At 34.7% G+C, this 22,992-nt stretch overlaps 2 protein-coding genes across 5 annotated transcripts; both read left to right on the top strand.

Annotated features, from left to right (window-relative positions):
• Positions 1 to 695: 695 nt before the first annotated feature.
• On the top strand, positions 696 to 10,322 carry LOC144552189 (protein MICRORCHIDIA 7-like). 2 transcript variants are annotated; one of them, XM_078300322.1, is made up of 20 exons: positions 696 to 836; positions 980 to 1,552; positions 2,039 to 2,110; positions 2,690 to 2,724; positions 2,839 to 2,917; positions 3,954 to 4,046; positions 4,154 to 4,238; positions 5,100 to 5,175; positions 5,552 to 5,677; positions 6,092 to 6,190; positions 6,520 to 6,621; positions 6,829 to 7,176; positions 7,263 to 7,314; positions 7,665 to 7,776; positions 8,087 to 8,163; positions 8,567 to 9,009; positions 9,238 to 9,335; positions 9,455 to 9,530; positions 9,798 to 9,920; positions 10,022 to 10,322. In XM_078300322.1, exons 2-20 carry the CDS (start codon positions 1,102 to 1,104, stop codon positions 10,094 to 10,096), a joined length of 2,622 nt encoding a protein of 873 aa, XP_078156448.1. In that variant the 5' UTR covers positions 696 to 836; positions 980 to 1,101; the 3' UTR covers positions 10,097 to 10,322. The 2 variants fall into 2 exon arrangements, with proteins under 2 accessions (XP_078156448.1, XP_078156449.1); XM_078300323.1 differs by lacking the exon at positions 696 to 836 and having other exon boundaries at positions 965 to 1,552; positions 6,829 to 6,987; positions 7,081 to 7,176.
• Positions 10,323 to 13,193: 2,871 nt separating this feature from the next.
• On the top strand, positions 13,194 to 19,676 carry LOC144552190 (Pseudouridine synthase family protein). Of its 3 annotated transcripts, XR_013510967.1 has the most exons (13): positions 13,237 to 13,391; positions 13,517 to 13,560; positions 13,776 to 13,853; positions 14,587 to 14,687; positions 14,776 to 14,863; positions 15,377 to 15,455; positions 15,718 to 15,800; positions 16,182 to 16,247; positions 16,619 to 16,675; positions 17,164 to 17,286; positions 17,911 to 18,149; positions 18,952 to 19,111; positions 19,511 to 19,676. XR_013510967.1 is itself a non-coding variant. In XM_078300325.1 (12 exons), exons 1-12 carry the CDS (start codon positions 13,328 to 13,330, stop codon positions 19,052 to 19,054), a joined length of 1,125 nt encoding a protein of 374 aa, XP_078156451.1. In that variant the 5' UTR covers positions 13,194 to 13,327; the 3' UTR covers positions 19,055 to 19,481. The 3 variants fall into 3 exon arrangements, 2 of the variants coding, with proteins under 2 accessions (XP_078156451.1, XP_078156452.1); XM_078300325.1 differs by lacking the exon at positions 19,511 to 19,676 and having other exon boundaries at positions 13,194 to 13,391; positions 18,952 to 19,481; XM_078300326.1 differs by lacking the exons at positions 13,517 to 13,560; positions 19,511 to 19,676 and having other exon boundaries at positions 13,258 to 13,391; positions 18,952 to 19,481.
• The last annotated feature ends 3,316 nt before the right edge of the window (positions 19,677 to 22,992 follow it).

Here is a 22,992-nt window from a genome sequence, read left to right on the forward strand (position 1 = left end):
CAAAGTTTGAGATACCTCCAAGATGCGAATGCTTCTCAAAAGTCGTAATTAAATTTTGAGTTCAGGTCCAGTGAAGTACTGAAGTACCCAACCGTGTACAATGAAAAAGGCACCGTCCTTTCAATATGGCACAAATCTAAAGTCGGTTTAGAAATAAATCCCTAGGCGGCTGAGATTGCAAAGAGCAAATTTGGTACCTAGAGGATGCTCTTGCCAGTAATTTCTGTCTCAACTAAAATCGAACGCGTATCCTCTGCATATTAACTCAAAAGGAAATCTTTAGAGTTAATTAATATCAACCATCTGATTTTAAACAGAGCCAATCTGCCACCTGCTCATAACATAAGGGATCCTTCAATATTAGTGCAGATCTAGTCTGCACGAATTTTAAAATATATTGCACGGTTGAGATTGATTAACTGAAAAGATTCCCTTTTGAGTTAATGCAGAGGATACGAATGCACTAAAATATACCTCTCAAAATCTGAAACGTCAGATCTGCTTAATAATTCGTGCGGATCCTCGGGATTCAGAGGGCCCTCTATTTCGTTACCGACCACCCTTCTCTCTCGGATTCTCCGTTTCGCTCTTTCTTCCCAGTTCCCACCACCCTTCCGACCCTGACCCCGACCCCGACGCCGCCCCCTCTCCCGCTCCTCCCGCCCCTCTCGACTCTCTATAGTCGACGCCGTACCCCCTCTTTTACCCCAGGCCCCTTTCTCTTCTCTTCGCAAACTAGGGTTTTGCGACAAACCCTCTCTCCAGGATTGTCTCCATCGCTTCCATTTTTAGAATTTAGTCGCCTTATAAACCGGCAGAACAGGTTTATCGTACTGGTATCTCTCGACCTGTTAAAACTGTTTTTCGAACCTCTTCATTATTATTGTATATTTTCTCTCAGGATGCTCTTAATCTCTTCTCTTGCCTCATTTTTAACTTTGCAATTGCAAAACTAAATTTTGAGAGATTTCCATTGCAGGGACATAGCATCTTCTACGCTGGAACCGTAATTTGGAGTGTACTCAGCACCATTTGATTAAATAAATTGTATGATTTTTCATCTTCGATGAATTGATCTCCTCACCTCCCTCACCACCTCCAATGGCCTCAAAAACACCCATCATCAAACAAGAGATACCCTCCTCTCACCTACCCCCACCACACCCTCCGGCCCCCTTGAATCATGCACCTACGTTGATCGAACTTAGTAGTAGTGATAGCGACGATTCAGATCAAGAAACCCACCCGAACCTAGCCAACAAGAGATATCGGGTTATTAACGGAGAAGAAAGCACTCATGCAACAACAAAACGTAAAAAACCTAGGATCGACTCGGCTACACTTCCTATGGATTTTCTTGTCCCGTTACCCCGTGATAATGATCCAAACTTGCTCCCTCTCCCACCTCCGGAGATTGTTGCTAACCCGATTGTGCAGAAGCGGACTCCTAACACGAATCAGATAATGCCTGTGTCAGGTTCTAAGCAATTTTGGAAGGCTGGGGACTATTTTGATGGAAGCCCCGACATTGGGTCCTCAGCTCAAACATCTGGTATAAAAACTTGATTGATATTTGATTTTTGTATGTTGTTCAGATATTGAATTGGAGGGGCATTTAACCTTTGGAGAGGAATAATAAACTTGGAATAGAGCTAAGGATATTTTCATTTTTAGGGAAACTTGACTGGGAATTGATTTTGATTGCAATAGCTAGATCCTCTTGTAGATTTGTAATACGGTCACAAAGATTTTTTAAGAAATTGGTTTATCAATAAAAGGGGAAATTGGAACTATTTTCTGCATAATTTGGGAAAACCAAACTGGAGTGAGTTATCTATGAGTTAAAGCTTTTAGGCATTCAACTGAAAGTAATTCCCTTCATTCTTGAATTAGTTGAGATTTAACTACTCAAGTTCTTTTGAGTAAAATATATTCTAAATTATTTTGAATATTTCTTGAGTTAAGCTCTCTCTCTCTCTCTCTCTCTCTCTCTCTCTGAAAAAGTGCAAAAATGTTTTTGTTCTGTTTCTTTTTACAGGAATGGATCATGTCAGAGTGCATCCAAAGTTTCTTCACTCAAATGCAACTAGTCACAAGTGGGCCCTTGGAGGTTAAATTATTTTTACTCTTCAATAGCCATAATAAAATTCCATAATTTTTTTGCTCTTGCAATCAGGCATACATTTCTACCTAGGATTCTTCATCTGTTCAGTTATTTCGATAATGAGAAAAAACTAATTTTTTGTGGCATATACTGTTCAGTTAATTAAAAAAAAATGATATTTTGTCTCTTGTTTTTTATTGTGTTTTGATGATTTAAACAAAATAATCTGAAGTATTAGCAAACATTAAATCATTTTTGCATTATATACATGCTGAAATACTTTGTTAGTTAGTTAACAATGCTTTATGGTTAAATATGATCCTTTCAGCACTCGTTCAGTTAAATTGAATGAACCTGGGCTCACTAGTATTGTTTGCTCAGTTCCTGGTTTGAGTAATCGTGTTGCTTTGATCTGTTTTCCTCATTTACCAAAATAAAGTCCATTGCCCAATTGCTTTTTGGTTTCACCTTAAAATGATCAGCTGAACAAATGAAGCTATTCATGCCCAACCAAAATATTTAGTTTGTTTTAAAAAAAATTATCTTCATAGTTACTTATTAGAACCATTCATTTATTATATACAGCTTTGGCTGAATTGCTGGATAATTCTCTTGATGAGGTACCAACTTTGTCCTTGAATTATATATATGTATTCAGAATTTTAACATCAATGTTCTTACCCAAGCCTTCTTTTAGTTCTTATTTTTTCTGTTAAATATTTTAATGTGCTAAGGTTGCCAATGGAGCCACTTATGTGAACATTGATATGCTGTTGAATGAGAAAGACAATTCGAGAATGCTGTTGGTTGAAGGTAAACAACATTTATTTCCTTTAATTTTTCTTGGGTAAATTTTGCCGGAGGTCACTAAACTCTATTCTTTGTCACGAATTGGTCACTTAAGTTTGATTTGTCCCTCTATAGCCATTGAAGTTCTTATTTGTTTCAATCAAGTCTATTTTTTTCCATCCAAAATACTAACGGAATATGCTCATCCATCTCATGTCACTTTATATTTTATTAATTTTTTGGATGGAAAAAATAACGGATGAGTATGTACGGTTAGTATTTGGATGGAAAAGTTATAGAGTGACTTGATTGAAACAAACAAAAAGTTCAATGGCTATAGAGGGACAAATCAAACTTTAGCGACCAATTTGTGACAAAGGACAAAGTTTAGTGACCTCCGACGAAATTTACCCATTTTTCTAAATTAAAAAGAGGATTCAAATGCCTTGTGAAGTCTATAAAACCCAAATATCAGAATAGGCACTGGGATCCTGTGAATTTTTTTTGTACACATTACATACATACAGTTTTCTTCTAAGATATGCATATTAGGTTCAAAAGTCCTTTGCTCAAAACCAAATACTCTCGCATCTGAAAAAAAATTGCAGCACTACATATTTGTTTTGATGATCATAAGGATTGAAAAATACTTTTGTGGGCAATTTCGGTATGTTGTGGCTTATTGTAATTGGTCTTTTACATGCATGTAATAAAAGATGGTTTTCATCATTATATCTGAACCTGAACCTGACCCAGCCTGAGAATTTTTCAAATTCAAGCAACCTGGACCTAATGAAACTCAAGCCGACTAGCCTGTTATGAGAGTGTCAAATAACTACTCAAACCTGTACTGTCCAAAAGCTTTTGATAAGCCCATTGACCAAAATTTTATCGAGAAAGTAGGTTTGTTATTAATTATCAAGTCGCAAAGGAGCACTTTTTGAATCATGGGTTGATTTAAAAAAAAAAAAAATGCATATACATTGTAACTTTAGACATACTTGGATTAGTGGCTGGTAATAAATGTCATCAATGGTAATGTAGTATTTCACTATTTCAGATGATGGTGGCGGGATGAATCCAGACAAGATGCGGCAATGCATGTCTTTGGGGTATTCAGCCAAATGCAAAATGGCTAACACCATTGGACAATGTTAGTTATGATAAAATAAATTCATTTTCTTTAAAATAAAATGCCTTATAGATGATGCATTATTTTAATAAAATTAAATCTTTTCTTTGTCTTCTTTATGTGATTAGATGGTAATGGCTTCAAAACTAGCACCATGAGACTTGGAGCGGATGTCATTGTGTTTTCCCGTAGTTATGGAAAGGATGGGAAGAGGTGATCTTTCTTGTTTCTTGCAAATTTTGAAACAAGCTATATATATAGAGAGAGAGAGAAAGTGGCTAATATCAATACGTTTGCACCACGCCTCCCGTGCAACCAAGTCATTTTCCGATTTTTAAAGTCCAAATGATCGATTTGAACCGTTAGATGTGTTCTCCATATTAAAATGTGTTTGGAGACCAAATTTTACATTTTTTGAAATTTTTTTACTATTTATTAAGCCACTTTGAAAATCGCTGATCCAACGGTGGCTTAACCAAACAGTAAAATCAGAAGCTACCGTTGGATCAGCGATTTTCAAAGTGGCTTAATAAATAGTAAAAAAATTCCAAAAAATGTAAAATTTGGTCTCCAAGCACATTTTAATATGGAGAACACATCTAACGGTTCAGATCGATCATTTGAACTTTAAAAATCGGAAAATGACTTGGTTGCACGGGAGGCGTGGTGCAAACGTTTTGATATTAGCCACTCTCTCTCTCTCTCTCTCTCTCTCTCTATATATATATATATATATATGCATGAGTACCTGTATTATTGTATAATTTCAGAACCTCCCACAATTAGTTAGCTTTCCACCTTAACTGTTATTTGCTAACACCATAATTACATGTCAGAATATTGCAATGTTATAATCAGAAGATTCTTTGGTACAATGCTTGTCTATAAAAAGGATCCTTAGTTTTCTCAGGGTTTCATATCCTCATTTAGCTGAAATGAAATAACAGAAGTGAGAGAGCAATAAATTATGGAATCAGTGTATGTTGTTTGACAATCATGTGCTTGTTATTTTATGCTGCACATGACTCCTCTTTTTTGTCCTTTTATTTATTTTTTCTTGGATATCTATTTTAGGTCCACCCAGAGTATAGGAATGCTTTCTTATACCTTTCTCAGATGCACCGGAAAAGAAGACATTGTTGTTCCTATGGTAAATTAATTTTGGCAATTTGTCTGTTGTCTTATGTTGTGTTGAGGACCACGTGTTTATAAAGTCAACTGGTTCTTACTTGTATTAGCCTGTTACTGTGCCAGGTTACAGCAGCAGTTACCATAATATGCAATTTGAGTCTTCCTGATCAGGCCATCAACTTTGTAATTAAGATTGATTCAAGTCAATTAGGTCTTCGAGTTTGCAGTCACTGATTTTGTCTTCGAGTTTGCAGTTACTCATTTTAAGCCTACTCTTTAAAAAAATATATAATCATGAAAAAAAAAAAAGTGTTCACAGAACCAACTATACAACCAAACAGTCTAGTTTCTCTCATACAGAAATAACTGATTTATGAACTGGAACAAACTTGCAGCTTGATTATGAGAATAATAATGGTTGGGAAAGGCTTGAAAGAACAAATATAAGAGATTGGTATACGAACTTGGAGACCATAGTGAAATGGTCCCCATATTCGAGTGAAGCAGATCTCCTCAACCAGGTATATAATCTTTCAAATCTTCAATTCTATCTCTATATTTTATATCATCTGTTGGCCATGTTAACCTTCTACAGTTCTCCCGGCCTAAACAAATGAGATGTACCAAATTCTAAATTGAGGACAATGCAATTTTTAGCTTGACCTCACTTAAGAAGGGATAATTTAACAACTCTTACTTGCAATAGGTTATTTTGGTTTTTAAAGTGATGGGCTTGCCTGAGGCCTTTGAAATCATGTACCTCAATTGCAAATTTATCTAGTATATACTCGTACATAAGCTCAAACCTCCATGATCCCTATTATATTTCTTATATTATGGGTGCCAGTCATCAACTAGATTGAAACTTATATTGTTTATTACAAAAAAAAAAAAAAGGGTATGATAACTAACATATTTTCTATGGCGTGTTGCAGTTTAGTTCAATAGAGGACCATGGCACTCGAATCGTTATATACAATCTTTGGGAGGATGATCATGGCCTGCTCGAACTTGACTTCGATAGTGACCCTCAGGTAGGTTTATCTTAAATGATCAATTAATTAGTTAGTATTTGTTAAATCTCAAACCGGTTTAATTTCTTGACAAATATATCTATAGTTGGGAATGAAGCAATGTGGCTATTAGTGTGCAATTTATAATGGGAATAACCTGTATTGTTTGTTGGAACTTGAAGTTTATGTGCCACATAAAGGGGCTAATGTCAGAAGAAACTAAACAAAACTTTATCTAGTTTAACTTGAAATTTCTTTCTCTGTCATTGAGACAAGGCTTTATTCTAGCCTCATGCTGCTCTTTAATAGTTATTTTTAACTTCTTTTTATTGTTTGTAATAAAATTGCAGGATATACTTTTGCGAGGGGTTAACAGGGATGAGAAAAACATCCAAATGGCGAAACAATTTCCAAATTCACGACACTTTCTAACCTATCGGCATTCCCTGAGGGTAAATATGTACCATAGTGTAATGAAAATGCAAATGCAGAGAAAGTAGAAACACAAATCAAGACAAGATCCCAAAAGTCCAAAACTTTAGAATATATAAAACCACTAGAGTCACCTTTTTGTTGTTTAATTTTTTGAATGTGTACTATGACTTGTGAGATATGTCATCATCTATATAATAATAGATTTCTTTGTAACATTACTGCAGAGTTATGCATCCATTCTCTACCTCAGGCTACCACATGTTTTTCGAATGATCCTACGTGGAAAGGAGATAGAGCATCATAATATTGTGAATGACATGATGCTCAAACAAAATGTCACATATCGCCCCCAATCGGCTGATGGTGCCCCGAAAGACCCAAATGTAATTAAAGCCTCCCCATTTCCTCTAATAAGAGTACTTGGGCATCATCTATTGTTTGCTTATTACTTTCTATTTTCTGGGTTGTGTTATCAGATGGTTGCAGTAGTGACCATTGGCTTTGTGAAGGATGCAAAACATCATATTGATGTCCAGGGATTTAATGTTTACCACAAGAACCGGCTGATCAAGGTAAAATTGTTCCTGGTTAATTATCTGTTTCCTTGATTTTGGAAATGAAAAAGAAATGAGTACTTACATTGGAGTTATATTTGTAGCCTTTCTGGCGAGTTTGGACTGCTTCTGGTAGCGGTGGTCGTGGTGTTCTAGGTACGCTCTTTTAAGTTTATTATGTCATGCATTTAAAACAGGGAATTTGTATTTCCCTGGGAGGTTCGCTAAATTTCACTTCTTTGTTCAATGCTTCTTCTCTATGAATACCCACCCCTCCCCCCTCGGGATTTTTTTTTTTTTTTTTTTTTTTTTGGGTGGTGGGGGATGATTTTGTTTTCTTCTCTCTCATATCTTTAAGTTCAAATTATGAGATAAACCTTGATGATCTGATGCCATGCAAGATCTTTTATGAAGTTTATAGGGAATTACAAACATGCATAGGGTTCACATATGCATTTTTTTTTCTCCATTTAGATAAATGAAAACATGTATGTGCTATAAATTAGGTGTATTGGAGGCGAATTTTATAGAGCCGGCGCATGACAAGCAAGACTTTGAACGTACTACGATTCTCGCTAGGCTGGAGGCACGTCTGGTGCAGATGCAAAAGTCTTACTGGTTGGTATCAGTTGATAATCTTAAAAGGGGCAACTTTTATACTGCAAATAGCTTCTTTCCATTTAAATATGTGAGAAGTATCTGTCCTATTCCTCACTGTTTTCTTCAAAGGCTCCTGAACTTCCCAACTTTTTCTCTCCTTTTATGTAGAAATAAGGAAGAATAGTTTTTGGCATTTTATTCTTTTGAGAAAAAGAGCCAAAAGGTATCTGATTGCAAGGTTATGTAGGCTCAACTATACCTTAAAAAGGACAAAAATAAAAATCAGAGGATCTAATTGTATAAAATTTGATGTTACCTTTTGTTTTAGGAATACAAATGCTCGTCAAATTGGATATGTTGGAAACAATCCGTCCCGTAAGGACACGGAGAAATCTGATTTTCATGGTACATTATCCTTTTCTGTCTGTTTGTCAAAGGACAATTCTACCATATTTTAAACATTTGTAAATCAAAGCTTTACATTCACACAACAAATGAATACTTCACCAGTGTTTCTTGGCATGTATTAAGAATATTATTTTATCCTTTTCAAGTCTTAATTTAGATTGGTTGTCTGGGTTTGTTTGTGTGTGTGTTTGTAAATAATTGAACTAGTTGAACTTACCTTACCTTAAACATCTAGTCTGCATCCCCAAAAGTGAATAGAATGTTGTTGTCATTGGTCTTAATAACTGGTCAGGTACTGTACCTGGACATACTGGATCTAACAAATCATATACAAAATCTGGTGCACTAATGCTTGTTTTGGCCTCAAAATACATTCTTCATCTCAGTTTCTTTTGTGCAGACGAGGGTTCACCTGAAGTAACCCCACAACAAAATGGGAAGTTGTCTGGGGAACCGAGCACAACATCACGACTGGGGAACCGAGCACTACATCACGACCGGGGAACCAGAAGATCGAGTGGTTCTGCTGTCAAGACTGGGGAACCGAGCACTACATCACGGTCCCATATAGATCTCTCAAGGTCATCTGCACATCCCAAAAGTGCAAATAACAGAATTCATAGTTCTGAATCGGACGATGACAGTGACTCTGAGTATAGGGGCGGACTGTTGGGCAGGTCGCAGGCCAATTTATCAGCAGTGAGGCCCACACCTTCCCCTATTCAGAGGGACTTTTTGAAAAGACATGGTGGTTCCAAGGCAAGCTCATCTTCTCAACTGAGGTCAGAAGTGAGAGCTGGAACAAATGGGCTGCTGGGAGAAACTCCCAGCTCCCACTACAAGGTAACTGAACTACCAAGAATTTCAATTTTGACTGGGATAGTGTTACTCTTTTTTGCTTGACATCAGAGAAGTGGGTATATTTTATTTTTTCTGATTCAAAATAATCTTGCTCAGTAGTCAGTAGGAATATTTTTGTATACAGGTTCTGTAATGATGTTTTGTTTATTTGACTACTCTCACTTTGATTAATATATTATTATGTCTTGTTTGTTTGTATATATGTGGTAGGATTCAAACGGGAAAGGGAAGGTAAGAGGATCAACTGATGATGACTCTGAGTCTATTATCAAGCAATTGAGAGATGAAAATGAAGCATTGCAAGAGAAGTAAGAGATAATCAGCTTATATATGATTTTATTTTTTGTAACGCACCAGTGGGGCCCTTCACCTTTTTTGCAATTTTACTATTTTAGTATCCTGACAATTGTATTCTTTCTGTTTGAAGGGTATCTGACTTGGAGTTGAAAATGACGCAAGAGTTGCAGATTGAGAGAGATAAGAATAGAGTTCTAACTGAACAAGTACGTGTATTTGATGACATTCTCCTTCCTCTATTTTTCCAAATATTGGATGTACCTCGCTTTAGTATTGTTTTAAGTTGGAATTGAACTTGATATGGCTTGGCATTTTTGTGTGACATTTCAACTAATAGTAAAGGAAATTAATCAATGTTTGAATAAATCTATTTAGACCCACAAAAGAATAAATAACAAACTAACAACCAGACTATAAATAAAGATGGTGAAATGTACATACATCTTACAACAACTCGTGTTTGAATTTTGTAGTTGGAAGAGGTTCAAAGGAAGCTGGAAGAGACGCAGAAAGAGCAGGAGGCACTGATAGATATCTTTTCTGAAGAGAGAATCCGTCGCGACAAGGACGAGGAGAACTTGCATAAGAAATTGAAGGTACACAAATTTATAACCATTCTATCATCTTGATATATCAAGTCAAGTTAACGAGTAAAATGTTTATAAGCCCACCTATATTTTCCCTAATTACTTTGCAGGATTCGTCTGCAACTATACAAGAGTTGCTGGAGGAACGAAATGCCTCTAGGAGCAATAGAAAGGCTAGCCGCTAGAGAGTCGCATGCCGTAGATGTCAGACAAGAGAATTAGTTTTTCCATAAAACTCATGCTAATTTGATTGTTTTTTTCTCGGGATGTAGGTGGTAGGCTCATCTCTTCTAGTCTCACATGAAATTTGATTACCTAGCTACGATGTACAGGGAAAATGTTTCGTGTTGTGTAAATATCTATCCTGTAGTAGTCAGAATACTTTTGAGTATTTGATCTTGCCAGCCATGTTCTCAACTCTCTTTCTCACTTTTGACGGACACCCAGCCAAAGCACACGCACACCCGTATAACATGTATAATTTTATCGGGGGAGACATGATCTGTTTGCCTGTCAGGTCACAGCAGTAGTTTCCGTTGTGACCTGTAATTCTTCGTAGCAAATTATCAAATTCATTAGCACTAATGCTAATGGGATAGTTATTATGTTCAAAAGATTAACAAACACAAGGGGTGTTAATTTGGAAGTGCTGAAATAGTATTTTTTTTATTTAATTAAAATAGAAGAACAGCGGTATCACATATGGTCATGTTTCGTTATTGGATTAAATTGCTTACCGCCCACACCGAGATTTTTAAAAATACCATATTACCAAAAAAATACCATATTACCAAAAATGATAAACCAAAAGACCATATGATAGTGTGAAATATTGAAAAATAACATGGCCGCATCTCCAAAATGCGGCCACCTTTATAGTGGCCGCATCTAGGGGATGCGACCACCCTTTTTTTTTTTTTTTAACAGGTTAAACTGCTAGCTGCACGAGAAGGCAAAAAAAAAAAAAAAGGTGGCCGCATCCCCTAGATGCGGCCATGCTATTTTTCGATATTTCACGGTATTATGGTCTTTTGGTTTATCATTTTTGAAAATATGGTATTTTTAAAAATTTCGGCCGCCCACACGACAACGTTCCAAAGTTCCCAAACCTTCACTAACACCGTCATCCTAACCAACTCTTATTTTACATCTCGTTTGGCATCTCAAGGTAATTAATGCTTCAATTAATTTGTTCGGAGAAAGTAAAATGTTGAGAAATGAATCTTTTGTATACGACTGGGTTTTAGAGGAAATGTGGAGGAAGTCTGTCTGAAGAAGTAATTTTAATTTAACTCCTTGTTTAACAACTTAAGTGGAAAGCAAGAGGTTTACTTCATCTTTTTACAACTAAACACGGCTTATAAGTTATAAGAGCGAGAGAATGTATTATTTCTGTTGTTCTAACATATTTGGTGCAAAACACACCTATCTTTAATCTGCACAAACCTTTAAAAAGTTTCAATAGGAGTCATAGAGTTAATTCGAAATTAAAATTTCTTCTCAGAATTAATATTGGATTGGGAAGAATTCGTTACTATAAGTTTCTCGAAAATCTTATTTTTTTTTCTAATTTGCCATCTGTGTGTCATCATCTAGGTTACAATTACTGCACAATATTAATAAAAGGAAAAAAAAATAGAGGGAATACGAATTGGCAGGAGGAAAGAATGAATCTAAAATTGTTAATAAGGGCGGCTGCATCTCTTTACTATTTTATGTATGATTCTTGTCAAATATCGTCTATCTAAATCTATAAAATTCCGTACATTTCTACTGTAAATAAACTGTAATTGCTAATACAATTATTGTAAAAGTTTATTTTTTTTTATTATTATTTTTTTGAAAAAGTGAAATTCCACCTATTTCATTACGAAACAATAAAGGTCATACAAAAAGTCAATTATTCTAAACTAGTGGATTAACTACCAACTAGTATCAGCAACCACAAAACAAAACAAAGTAGTATACCAGAAAATGAAATTAAACTAACATTGCTAAAAACATCAAAATCCCTAATATCAATCACTAAGAGCAATCATATCAGAAGAGCTAGTGTCAACTAAAGACCAATCAGGAGACAATAAGCCAGCTGTCTTATCAATAGCATCAAAGATGTTCCTATCATCCGACTCTCCTAAACCAAGAGAAGGGACCCTGTCTAAAACCATAGGGGAGCTGGCTCTGTCCTGAGAGACTGTGTCCGATATCACTATCAGGGTGCCTATCTGCGTCAGAGGAGAAATATCAAAAGGTATAATCAATGATAATTTAAAATATGAATTATCTAAACGAGACTTACACAATATAAAATCCAAGCAATAATAGAAGATGCAACATAACTAATAGTTGGTACTGGTGTATTTTGAAAACAAATTTTATTTCTGATCAACCAGACAATTCATAAAGTAGCTGCTCTAATTAAATCAACCAACAATGAATCTTTTAAAGGTATCCAATAATCAAAATTCCATAGGTCAGACACTTGTGTGCAATTAAAAACAAAATTGTTATGGTTACCAATCCAAGTCCACAAAGTATAAATAAATGGACAAGTAACAAATATGTGATGTACAATCTCAGGGGCACCACAAAATGGACAGTCCACATTACATTGCCAACCTCTAGTACGTAAATTGCATTTAGTTAGGATTTTATCCTGTCTAAGTAACAAAACAAAAAAAATTATCTTAAGAGGAATCTTAACCTTCCATAAAGTGTTGAAAATATGATTTGTAATACCTCTAAATGAAAGTCATTTATAAAGAGAGCGAACAGTAAAAAAAATCCGAAAAAGTTCATCTCCAATATATTCTATCCGGCTAAGCTGGATCTAAAACATGAATAGGAAAAAACTCTAAAAGTCTATGAAAAATCCTCGTTAATTGCCTAGTAAAAGTTTATTGTAGTATGAAATTAGTAATTAATTTGATAAATTTATTGTTATAGAGATATTATTGAAGATGACTATTGTAAATATATAACATCGAACGAGTCTTATAAAAAAAAAAATTATTTTCCTTGAGAACAATAATTTGTATTGAAAATGTTAAATTAATCTTGGATTTAATAACAAAATTCTCTCTTTTACAGGTTCAATTTAATAAAGAAAACATCATACATGATCGTGAAATCTATTAAACGACGGATAACAATAATAGGAAAGGAATGTTAAGAAAATTTCATACATAATTGTAATAAATTACATACGACTTGTATTTCCAGCATTAACATGCATGCATGCATGTAGAGGTAAATTTCAAAAATCTCATTGCCCCGATTCGCAGCACAAAGCTCCGCACATAAATCGCTACTGAGAATCCAAAGCCATCCTCTTACTCTCTGCCGCAGCCGCAGTCGCCTCATAAAATCCTCACTTGCGTTAAGCACCACGCCCGCCCTCTTCCACCTCTAGAGAGATGGAGATAGTGTGGCAAACACCAGCGAACCCGCCGGAGCCCCACGACTATGTCTTTCGCAATGGTTTGTGTAACTCTTTGAACTTCCTTTTGAATTCAGACCAGTGACCAGTGTATGTGCCTCCTATCTTTTCTGAAACCTTCAATATTTATATGTATGCATAAGATTGTAGTTAAAATTTCCCGCAGGAAAGAGATATGTCAGGCCGTATTACTTTGAGTTCATCTCTCATGTAAGTTCTTAATCCTTTTAGAATAATCTGCTGAGATAATTTCTTCTGTGGAGTTTCTGGAATATGGTCTGCTTAATTGCAAATATGTCATTCATTTGTTGTGCTGTTTCACGGCATGCCCATACATCTCAAATCACGCAAAATGAAAAAAAAAAAAAATAAATAAATCACTACAGTATTGGCATTGAAATTTAAATATTATACTCCTTTATTAGGTTAAGAATAGATGGGCTGGGAAAACCATAGTTGATCTCTTCTCAGAGGAGTTCAAGGGACGGCCTTACAATTACTATGTAATTTGTTTTCTCTCTAGCTGTTTACATTTTCCTTTCCTTCAACTTACTAGATATGTGTCTTTTTGTAAAGGTGCCTTTAGGATGTGTGCTCCTGATGGGATGAATGGGGAATGAAGGGAAGGAAAAACACTTTTCATCTTGCTCCTGAGTTCTAATTTCAGGAGGTGAATGGAGGGAAATGGAGATAACCCTTCTATTTATATCTTTACAAATTGGTCCCTCCCAATTTGAGATGTAATGAAGTTCACCTCCTCATTATCTTTCTTTTCCTTCCCTCCCCTTTCAAACTCGAGAGCAGACTATTTGAACCTTCTGTTTATGTAATAAGTAAGGTTTAGTTTCATCAAGGAATAGCAGATACTTGACCAAAAGTTTGTTGTCTTAAACTTGGTTGGGAATGCAGTAAACACATTAAGCTAATTTTGTTATATAACTAAGTATTTCCTATTAATTCGGAATATATAGCTCAATTAAGTACTGTACATGGCAATTACGTAACTTTGTTAATCGGTACCTTATGTTATGAGTCTGGTAGCTACTGATCAGACCTGGGATTCGTATATCCAAAGCAAATCTGACATCCTAGCTTTTATATATATTTATGATTGTCTTGACAAAGTACCATATATCCTTTGAAAAATGGTAGAGATGGTACTTTCAAGTGAATGTTTTCCTTATTTTTGGAAGTTGCATTAGTACAAGTATATTCTTTGATTCTTTAACTATATAGGTTAGTGCAGTGAACTGTGGAAGGCTTCAAGTGGATGGAGAAATGGTTCATGCGGGTTATGTTCTTCAACGGTCTCAAAAAATTAGCCATTTCTTACACAGGTGATTTTTAAGTACATTGGAAATAAATAAGTAAACCACTCACCACTAATGCTTTTTTTTTCCCTCCATTTAAATCAACTGCTTGCAGGCACGAACCGCCAGTATTCGCAGAGGCTGTGCAAATCCTTCAGGATGAAACTGATGTACTAACTGTATGCAAACCAGCATCTGTACCTGTAAGCAATTACAGCTTCAACCTAAAGATGTTATGACTAGTATTGTGGCATTTCTAATGTTATCCTCTATTTTGGACATTTGCAAATAGAATGTAGTGTTTCTCATTTTGCAGTATGCATAACACCCAGCTCCTAGGTGCAAGCCCAAATTCAACTAAAAGAAATCTACCCTTGTCAATTATCTCTTCACCTAACAATAGGTTTGAGTTCAAATGGAACTAAAATAAAGTATGGTAACTTGTGAGTAGGTTTTTTAATGTTAGAAGTTTTGAATTTTGTTGAGTTAATATGGAGAAGCTAAGGAAATTCGGGCCACTTTTGATTTTGCTCAATGGTAGCTGTAGCCTTGAAAAGCCAAAATACTTGGGTCGTCTGATTCATGAGTTAGGTGTTTGATGTTTGCATTGAACTTTATTTTGTTTTGTTCCTGCAAGACAAGATGTCCTTGATTTCTTGATGTGCTTTCTAGTTCAAAATTGATTGTATGCAGATTATTTCCATTCAACTTGTTAGGTACATCCATGCGGTCAATATCGTAAAAACACAGTTGTAGGCATTCTTCAAGCTGAAAATGGGCTTGCCCCAGTTTTTCGTATCCTAATTGAACAAAATTCTTTCTTTCAATATGCATGAACTAGCTTTTATATAACAGGGGTCATGCTTGAAATAGTTGTATGGTACTCACATGAATGGTTTGTGATACTAAGTTGTTTGATGACATCCAAAAATTAAGAAAAAAAAGGCATTTTGGTAAGTTTGTCAACCATACTGTCTATTAGCAAAGTAAGAAATTAGGTTCTTGTTTTGCATTGTGATAGATTCATTTCCTTGACTATTCAATTTTATGGTTATAGCGGTGCATCGATTAGATAGGCTTGTTTCTGGCCTTCTCATATTTGCTAAAAATGCTGAGAGAGCAGAGAAGTTTCGGCAAGAGGTATCATGCCAGTTTCTTTTCATTAAGTATTTTGCAACCATTAAATTATTGGATTATAGTACTGCACTGATATTTATTCTTTTTTACTCTTTAGTACTTCAAAATTATTGATGAATGATGAGCATACTGTAGACTGTTTGAAAAATGGAAATATTCCTGATGCCATGCAAAAGGGAATTTTATACCTTGCCCGTATGAATATCAGAACTCTGTTTACAAAATATTTACTATGGGTTCACACACATTAATCACACATCCCTTTCCAAAGGGTGTTTAGATATTGCTCCTTTGCCCAATTTTTTTATTTTCTCTAGAAGCAATTCTATTTTAATACTAGCTTATGTTCTCTTCCTTTCTTCATTTGATGTTAATTTATATCAGATAGAAGCAGGCTTGATAAAGAAAGAGTATATTGCCAAAGTTGTTGGTACATTTCCTGAGGGAGAGGTAATTTAAATATAGAACTTTGACTAGAGGCACTTGACAAAAGGGGTTATCTATGTCCTCCATGTGACAAGCAGTTACTGGATGTAGGAGGGGTTATTAAGCAAAATAAGCCTTTATGTTGTCCTTATTTAGCTCTTGAAAGACCTAATGGTACCCAGCCAGACAATGAAGTTTTTTCATTTATTGTAAGAATAACTGTGTAGGATGACTCAAAAAACAAATATAAAAGAAAACAAATATATATTACAAAAGATCTTAATCCAGAGCTAAAGAATGGATGGTTGCCTAGAAGGGCCTACTGGTACATGTTAATATTGCATAAATGAAAATGCTAGGTTTTTTTTTGTTTTTTTTTTTGCCTCTGTTTTCAGAAAATTGTTGATGCCAATGTAAACTACAATGCAAGAGAAGGGAGGAGCACTGTTGAGGTATTTGCCTATACTACGCTGTTCCTTCCGTAGCACCATACAGGGATTTCATAGGCCTACCTAAGCAGTCAAAGTTAAATTGGCTCCAACTGAATCGTATGCAGCAACTTGAACCTGTTTGAGGGTGTCTGATCTAATCCAGTTTGGATTCAGAGCTTGATGTACCAATCAGTTCATAGCGGAACCCGGAGCCAACAGCCTTTTGTTGTTTCTAATATACTGGAATAAAGAACAATAAATTATATATAAGCCATTGATATAACAAGATTTGCTTGGCATTCTAGTATGTCTAGTCTTTGAACCTGTCTACCGATACAATATCAGCACTGAACTACCAGTAAATAGACTCTCTTGTAGTACTTTTTCGTAAGAGTATAACCTTTAATTAAACATACACATGCGCGCACAGGCACAATCACACCAACCTACACGTGCACATTTTATGTCTGCAATAGATTAATATGAATTTACAAGTATAATTTTTGTAGGTTTGTGATGGCTCCAGTAAACCTATAGAGGGTAAAACAGCATGCACAAAGTTTGAAAGAATAGCCACCGATGGAAAGCACAGTATTGTCTTGTGCAAGCCAGTAACAGGGCGCACTCATCAGGTACTGTCTTCTACATTATTTAATTATTACTAATTGAAAAAAAAAAAAAAAAACACACATTTCATCTCTCACTCGAACCCTTGGTCAGCTGACCCGAGTCAGGAATATAAGGTGTACTTATTTTCTTTTTAGTTTCAAACATTCTAGCGTGCTATAGATTTTATTCCACTATTCTTATGAATCACTTCTGCCATGCAAGTTTTATGTTATAAGATAAGGCGTGGTCATGTGTTGAAATGGGCAAGTATTAATAGCAGAGCAAGTATATATTTCCAAGAAGTTTAAAACTCGGAGATTTGTGAAATGTTTTCGAATATTAGTTGGTAATAGGATTGGAATTGGCTTAATAATTTTCTCAAAAAAACCCAAATCCTTTTTTCCTATACTTGCATACAAATGAAGAATGGATATTTATTTTGAAGACATTGGGAATGGGTTAAAGAAGTCAGAGCTGACTCAGTTGACATTTAAACTATTCCTTATAACATCAGATGAGATATATGTTTCTCTGCAGCATATATTCATGATGTGGTGATGTTTTTTTTTTTTTTAAACACACATTGGATTACATCTTAATTAAAGGTGGCCTTGAGAAATGCTTAATGTCTCCAATTTGAAATTTAGATACGCGTACACCTACAATACACGGGGCATCCAATAGCCAATGATGCATTCTATCTTACGAAAGATGTACCACCTCGCTCGAGCAAAAGGAAAGCTAAGGAAATGGATGCTCCTAGTCCTGATGAATCTCTTCCGTTGGATAGTTCAAGGAATGGAGACGATGAAGCTCTAACCGATGAGGAGTTTGAGTTTGCTCTTGATCCTATGTGCACAAATTGCCCGAATTTGGCACCTATAGGGTAAGCTTTTCAATGTGATTAGCACCCACACCCCATGTGGTAAAAAGAACATATACCTCTCAAAAACTTCAAAATTACACATCTCCCCCTCTACCCCCTCTAAATTCATAATATCATATTTGCCCTTCTAAATTTCGAAAACTCATTACCTTTTTTTATTGTCTTTTCTATTGCAACTCATTTTAAATTTATGAAGTACCAATTTTAATCATTTATTAAGAAAAATAAAAAAAATGTGTAGCATGTTTCAGAAAAATGTCAACCTTCTACTTGGTTAGTTTTTGAGGGAAAATACATAATTTCTCTACTTCTGACGCATAGACAGTGACATTTATGTATATGCTTGTGTAAGCATCAGAAGTAGAGAAATCACCCATTTGCCCTTGAAAACCAACCATTAGAAGACTAATATTTTTATAAACACGCTACATATTTTTTACCTTTCTTAATAAACGGTTATTTGGGTACTTTATAAATTTAAAATGAGTTTTAATAGAAAAGACAATAAAATGGATAAATTTGTGAGTTTTTGGAATTTAGAAGGGGTAAATATGATATTATGAATTTTAGAGGGGGAAATACGTAATTTTGAAGTTTTTGAGGGGTATGCATGAATTTCTCCCAAAATAAAAAATGGGTTGACAAAGTAGGAATTTGTGGTTTCTGGAAGTAAATCAACAATGAAAACTGTTTAATGAAGGGGTGGGGAAAAGGGAAAGAAGAGGGTTTGTGAGCCATAACACCTAAGTCCTAAATTGAAATATAATTATTCTATTATTATTTTTTGGTTATGTTATCGCAGTTATGATGAAGACGAAGAGGGTCTGTGGCTCCATTGTGTATGTTACACAGGACCTGATTGGAGCTACAAATGCCCCTACCCAAGCTGGGCTACCTTAGCTTAAAATGTTAACAAGAAAGATTTTACTTGATGAAGTTCATGTGTCAAGTCAGAAAAGTAGGTGCGGAGTCTAATTGTTCGACTTGTGCAATTGATTGTTGTTCAACATGAATGTTGCATATACTGAGTGTTAATTTTCATTTAAACAGTATGAATTGATCTGAATCTCGACTGGTACAAGTTTTTCATGGTAGATTTGGGTCGACCTGACCCAAAATTTTAAGTGGCCTAATGTTTGATCCTGGTGCAAGCCCAGTATATTCTTGGTGGCTGAGAGTTCTTTTGTGGCAATTGTGCAACTTTGCTCATCAGAAATCAGTTGATCATCATCTGGAAACTAAGCTTCAGCACATGCTTATGCTTCAAGGAATCCAACTGTCTGATTTGAAAGTCACTTGTTTAATGTCTCAACAAATATTATATAGCTGCTACTTTGAGAACTTACTTGCATCCCATTCAGGGCAATACATAAACAATGTCGTGGGAAGTATTAGAGGTTGCTTTGGAGTGTAAAAGACCAAGAAAAGATTTTCTGATAATCACACAGGTACATATGCAGATATTTTGTATGTCTGTACTTTTAATCTTATTTTGTCCTTTTTCATTTGTATATTTTGGAACTCCTATGATGGTGCTACCTTGTGGGCACTCTTAATAAAAAGCTAACAAGACATGCAACCCTTTTGATACTCATTTTCATCTTTTGTCGCCCAATATACGTATCATTTACCTTTTAACCCATGAACTAAGGCATGCTTGTCTTGCAAAATTTAAAAAAAGAGGTCCCCACATGGAACCCAGTTCTCATATAATTTTTAGCCAGTTTATTGCTTACCACTCAAAAGAGGATCCGAATCTGCTGCAATCCTTCATATGTGAACAGTACTTTGAAATCCCTGCCTTTTCAAATCTAGCTGTTATTTGTTTCGAGATGTGTGCACAGAAAAATCAACTGTTTGAAGATGCATGCACATAAAAAGTTTAACAGTTGGATTTGAAAAAGCAGGAATTTCAAAAACACTGTTCCTGAAATTCGGATTGCAACAGATTTATTTCCCTCAAAAGAGGTACCATGTAATGTAAACTGCATATATGGTTGCAAACGGGTTGATTTTTAGCAAGTCCACTATGACTCTACTTTGATTTGTTTTTATCTACTTCAAATTTGAGTCCCACTTGACCTCTAAATAAACTTGCATTATTGATTTCTATTATATATTTTTCATAATATTTTAATTAACACAACATTAAGTAATTCATAAATTTCGTTATTTGGTTGAATTCTTATAAAAATTTATAAATATATTATTTTAGTGGATATGTATTTCATATTGAGTACCTATTTATATTTAAACCGAGTTCAAACTAATCAGCTCATATACATTAAACTTGAATTTAAATTTGAACTTGTCAAATTTGTAATTAAGCGAGTCGAACAGATACGACATACAAATCACTTGAGGTTAATTGCCTAACAAAGAAGAGCAAAACTTAAATATTAATTGAAAAACACAACATGAAATACAACGTACGTAAAATGCTTCGCCTAATTAGCAAGGGAAAAAAAATTAGGCTATTTAAATTGTAAATCTTGGGAAACACATGCATGGTTGTATGATCTCATAAGCTGGAAAATGGGACCATTTGTGCCTACCATTTTGGTAACCGTTTGATTGAAGTATCCTGTAGCCTAATCATGATCACATGATTAAGGAACATAGAGTAGGGGAAGCCTGATCCTTCATGCATCATGCATGGACTTGAAAATGATAGATGTCGCCCAATATCTAATATGTCATCCAACTGGATTCGCCTTTTTGTTTCTCTTTTTCTAAAAGAGGCGAATTAAGGCAAAGCAATTACAAAAAATAATAATAATAATAAATAACTAAATAAGAATAAAATATATTCATGGAACTTTTTCCTTTTTATGGGAAGTAGATATGTTTTACCATAATTTCATGTCACAAAATATATTTAAGGATCTTTTTTTTATGCCGGAATTGTGCGTGTCAGAGAAAGAACCAAGAAATAAAATGAAGTGAAAAAGAAAAAGAAAATACATGATGGATATAATTGAAAATATTAATTTTAAAGTGTGTGAGGCTGTGAGCTAAGTGTTAAGGATACATACCAAAAAAAAATGAGTTGGAGAATAAAATATGTTGAAGTCTTGAAGGATCACTAGTACATAAAACATTTGTTACCACGGTTTAAAAATAGGCTTATATACAGTTTTTCAACCGTGTTTACGAGAGTCGTGTACAATATGTTGCTAAATTTTATACGTTTTTTGAACCGTGTACAAAAATACTGATCATACACGATTTTTGATAAAATTATTGTGTACAATTCAATATTTTTTTGCCAAAACACATAATATACGGTTTTTAAAGTAAAACCGTGTATAAAAACTTTAATACTACACTGTTTTTAAAGTGAATCGTGTATAATTAAAAAAAAAAAAATCAAATGATGTCCTAGATCTGAATTCAAATGAAGTTCTAGATCTAAATTCAAATTGAACCCTAGATCTAAATACCAAAAACACTAAACTAAATTTAAAAAAACTATAAATTGTACATAAATACAACACATATTACATGAATAAAAACATGAAAATATAGCAAAAAAAATCCTAAATCTGAAACTTCTTACATTTACATGAATAATGTCTAAGAAAAAGTATGATAAAAGACAAAAAATAAAAAATAGAAATGAAAATCTTAATCTAAAACTTCAAATCAAGTTTTGAGTCTCTTCCCTTTGTTTTTTGGGCTGAAAACTAGAGTCACGACGATAGCGGTGCAAGCTATAGATCTCCTCGCATGATTTTCGAAAAGTTGTTGTACTCTGAAATCAGACACTTGAGCGTCGTTTTATGGCTGTTTGAAGTTTCGTTGTCAGAAATCATCTTTTTGGTGAAGATATCGCCTCTCTTGCATTATCCATCGTCCTAGCCTCACCGGTTTAGATTTACTTGATGTAGAACAGCTATGTACGACTTACAAGGAAGAGATGCTTCATAAATGATATAAAAAATAGTGAGGGAGAGAGATGCATTATAACAAAAAGGCACATTCGATGACATGAAAAAAAATTATTTCTTTCATCATTTTATAGTAAAACCGTGTAGAATTGATGGAGCATCCGTCTAAAATGCGCTCCAGAACTTTCGAAAATGCCCTCCAACATTCATACATGACTTTTTACTAAAAACTGTGTACAATATGGTCCAATTGTACACGGTTTTACTGTTTATAATCGTGTATGAATGTTGGAGCGCATATTTATACACGGTTGTAAACAGTAAAACCGTGTACAATTTGACCATATATTCGGAGCAAATTCTCATAACAGTGTTTTTTTTTTACTTTGGTCACGAATTTAGAGAGAATTTTGAGCAAACGTGTATAATGCAGTGTATGATCATGTTTTATGTATTGGTGGATAAATAAGAAAATTAGTAAGAATTAAAAGACATACAAGAAATTAGCTCTCATTAATTAAATCCAAGTGACATGAGAGGTCTTTACTAGCTAGCAATTAGTGTGCCATGTCATCTCAAATAAGTGTTGTAAGCTTCTTAATCTGTACTGCATGTGATGATTCATAAGCAATTGAGAAGCGTAGCTACTATTTGATCTCATGAGAAACAAACTCGCCAAGAAATTAGGTCGGCACTTGGATGTTTGACTCAAAATAAGCATAATGGAACAACATTAAATTAATTAAGCCCATAAATTCAGGGTGTTGTCAAATTAAACAATTGTGCGCTCATTTATCAACCTAGCTAGATTTGTTATTTGTTTACAACTACGTACACAGTGACGCATACATTGCTTTACAGATTCAAAAGGCTATGGAAAATTAACAGACAAATTGTGTCATCTAGTATTGTTGGAGTTCCTTTCTTAAGAGTTAATTAAGGCAGTTTGTCGT

Source organism: Carex rostrata, chromosome 3, assembly GCF_964058835.1.
Source record: "Carex rostrata chromosome 3, lpCarRost1.2, whole genome shotgun sequence".
Lineage (NCBI taxonomy): Eukaryota > Viridiplantae > Streptophyta > Magnoliopsida > Poales > Cyperaceae > Carex > Carex rostrata.

Excerpts from the sequence above, each read along its gene's own strand:
- LOC144552189 (XM_078300322.1), top strand. The coding sequence starts at position 1,102 with ATGGCCTCAAAAACACCCATCATCAAACAAGAGATACCCTCCTCTCAC. Across the intron at positions 2,725-2,838 it reads TGGATAATTCTCTTGATGAG|GTTGCCAATGGAGCCACTTA; the intron begins GTACCAACTTTG and ends TAATGTGCTAAG. Across the intron at positions 9,336-9,454 it reads AATGAAGCATTGCAAGAGAA|GGTATCTGACTTGGAGTTGA; the intron begins GTAAGAGATAAT and ends TTCTGTTTGAAG.
- LOC144552190 (XM_078300325.1), top strand. The coding sequence starts at position 13,328 with ATGGAGATAGTGTGGCAAACACCAGCGAACCCGCCGGAGCCCCACGAC. Across the intron at positions 13,854-14,586 it reads GACGGCCTTACAATTACTAT|GTTAGTGCAGTGAACTGTGG; the intron begins GTAATTTGTTTT and ends TTAACTATATAG. Across the intron at positions 14,688-14,775 it reads ATTAGCCATTTCTTACACAG|GCACGAACCGCCAGTATTCG; the intron begins GTGATTTTTAAG and ends AACTGCTTGCAG.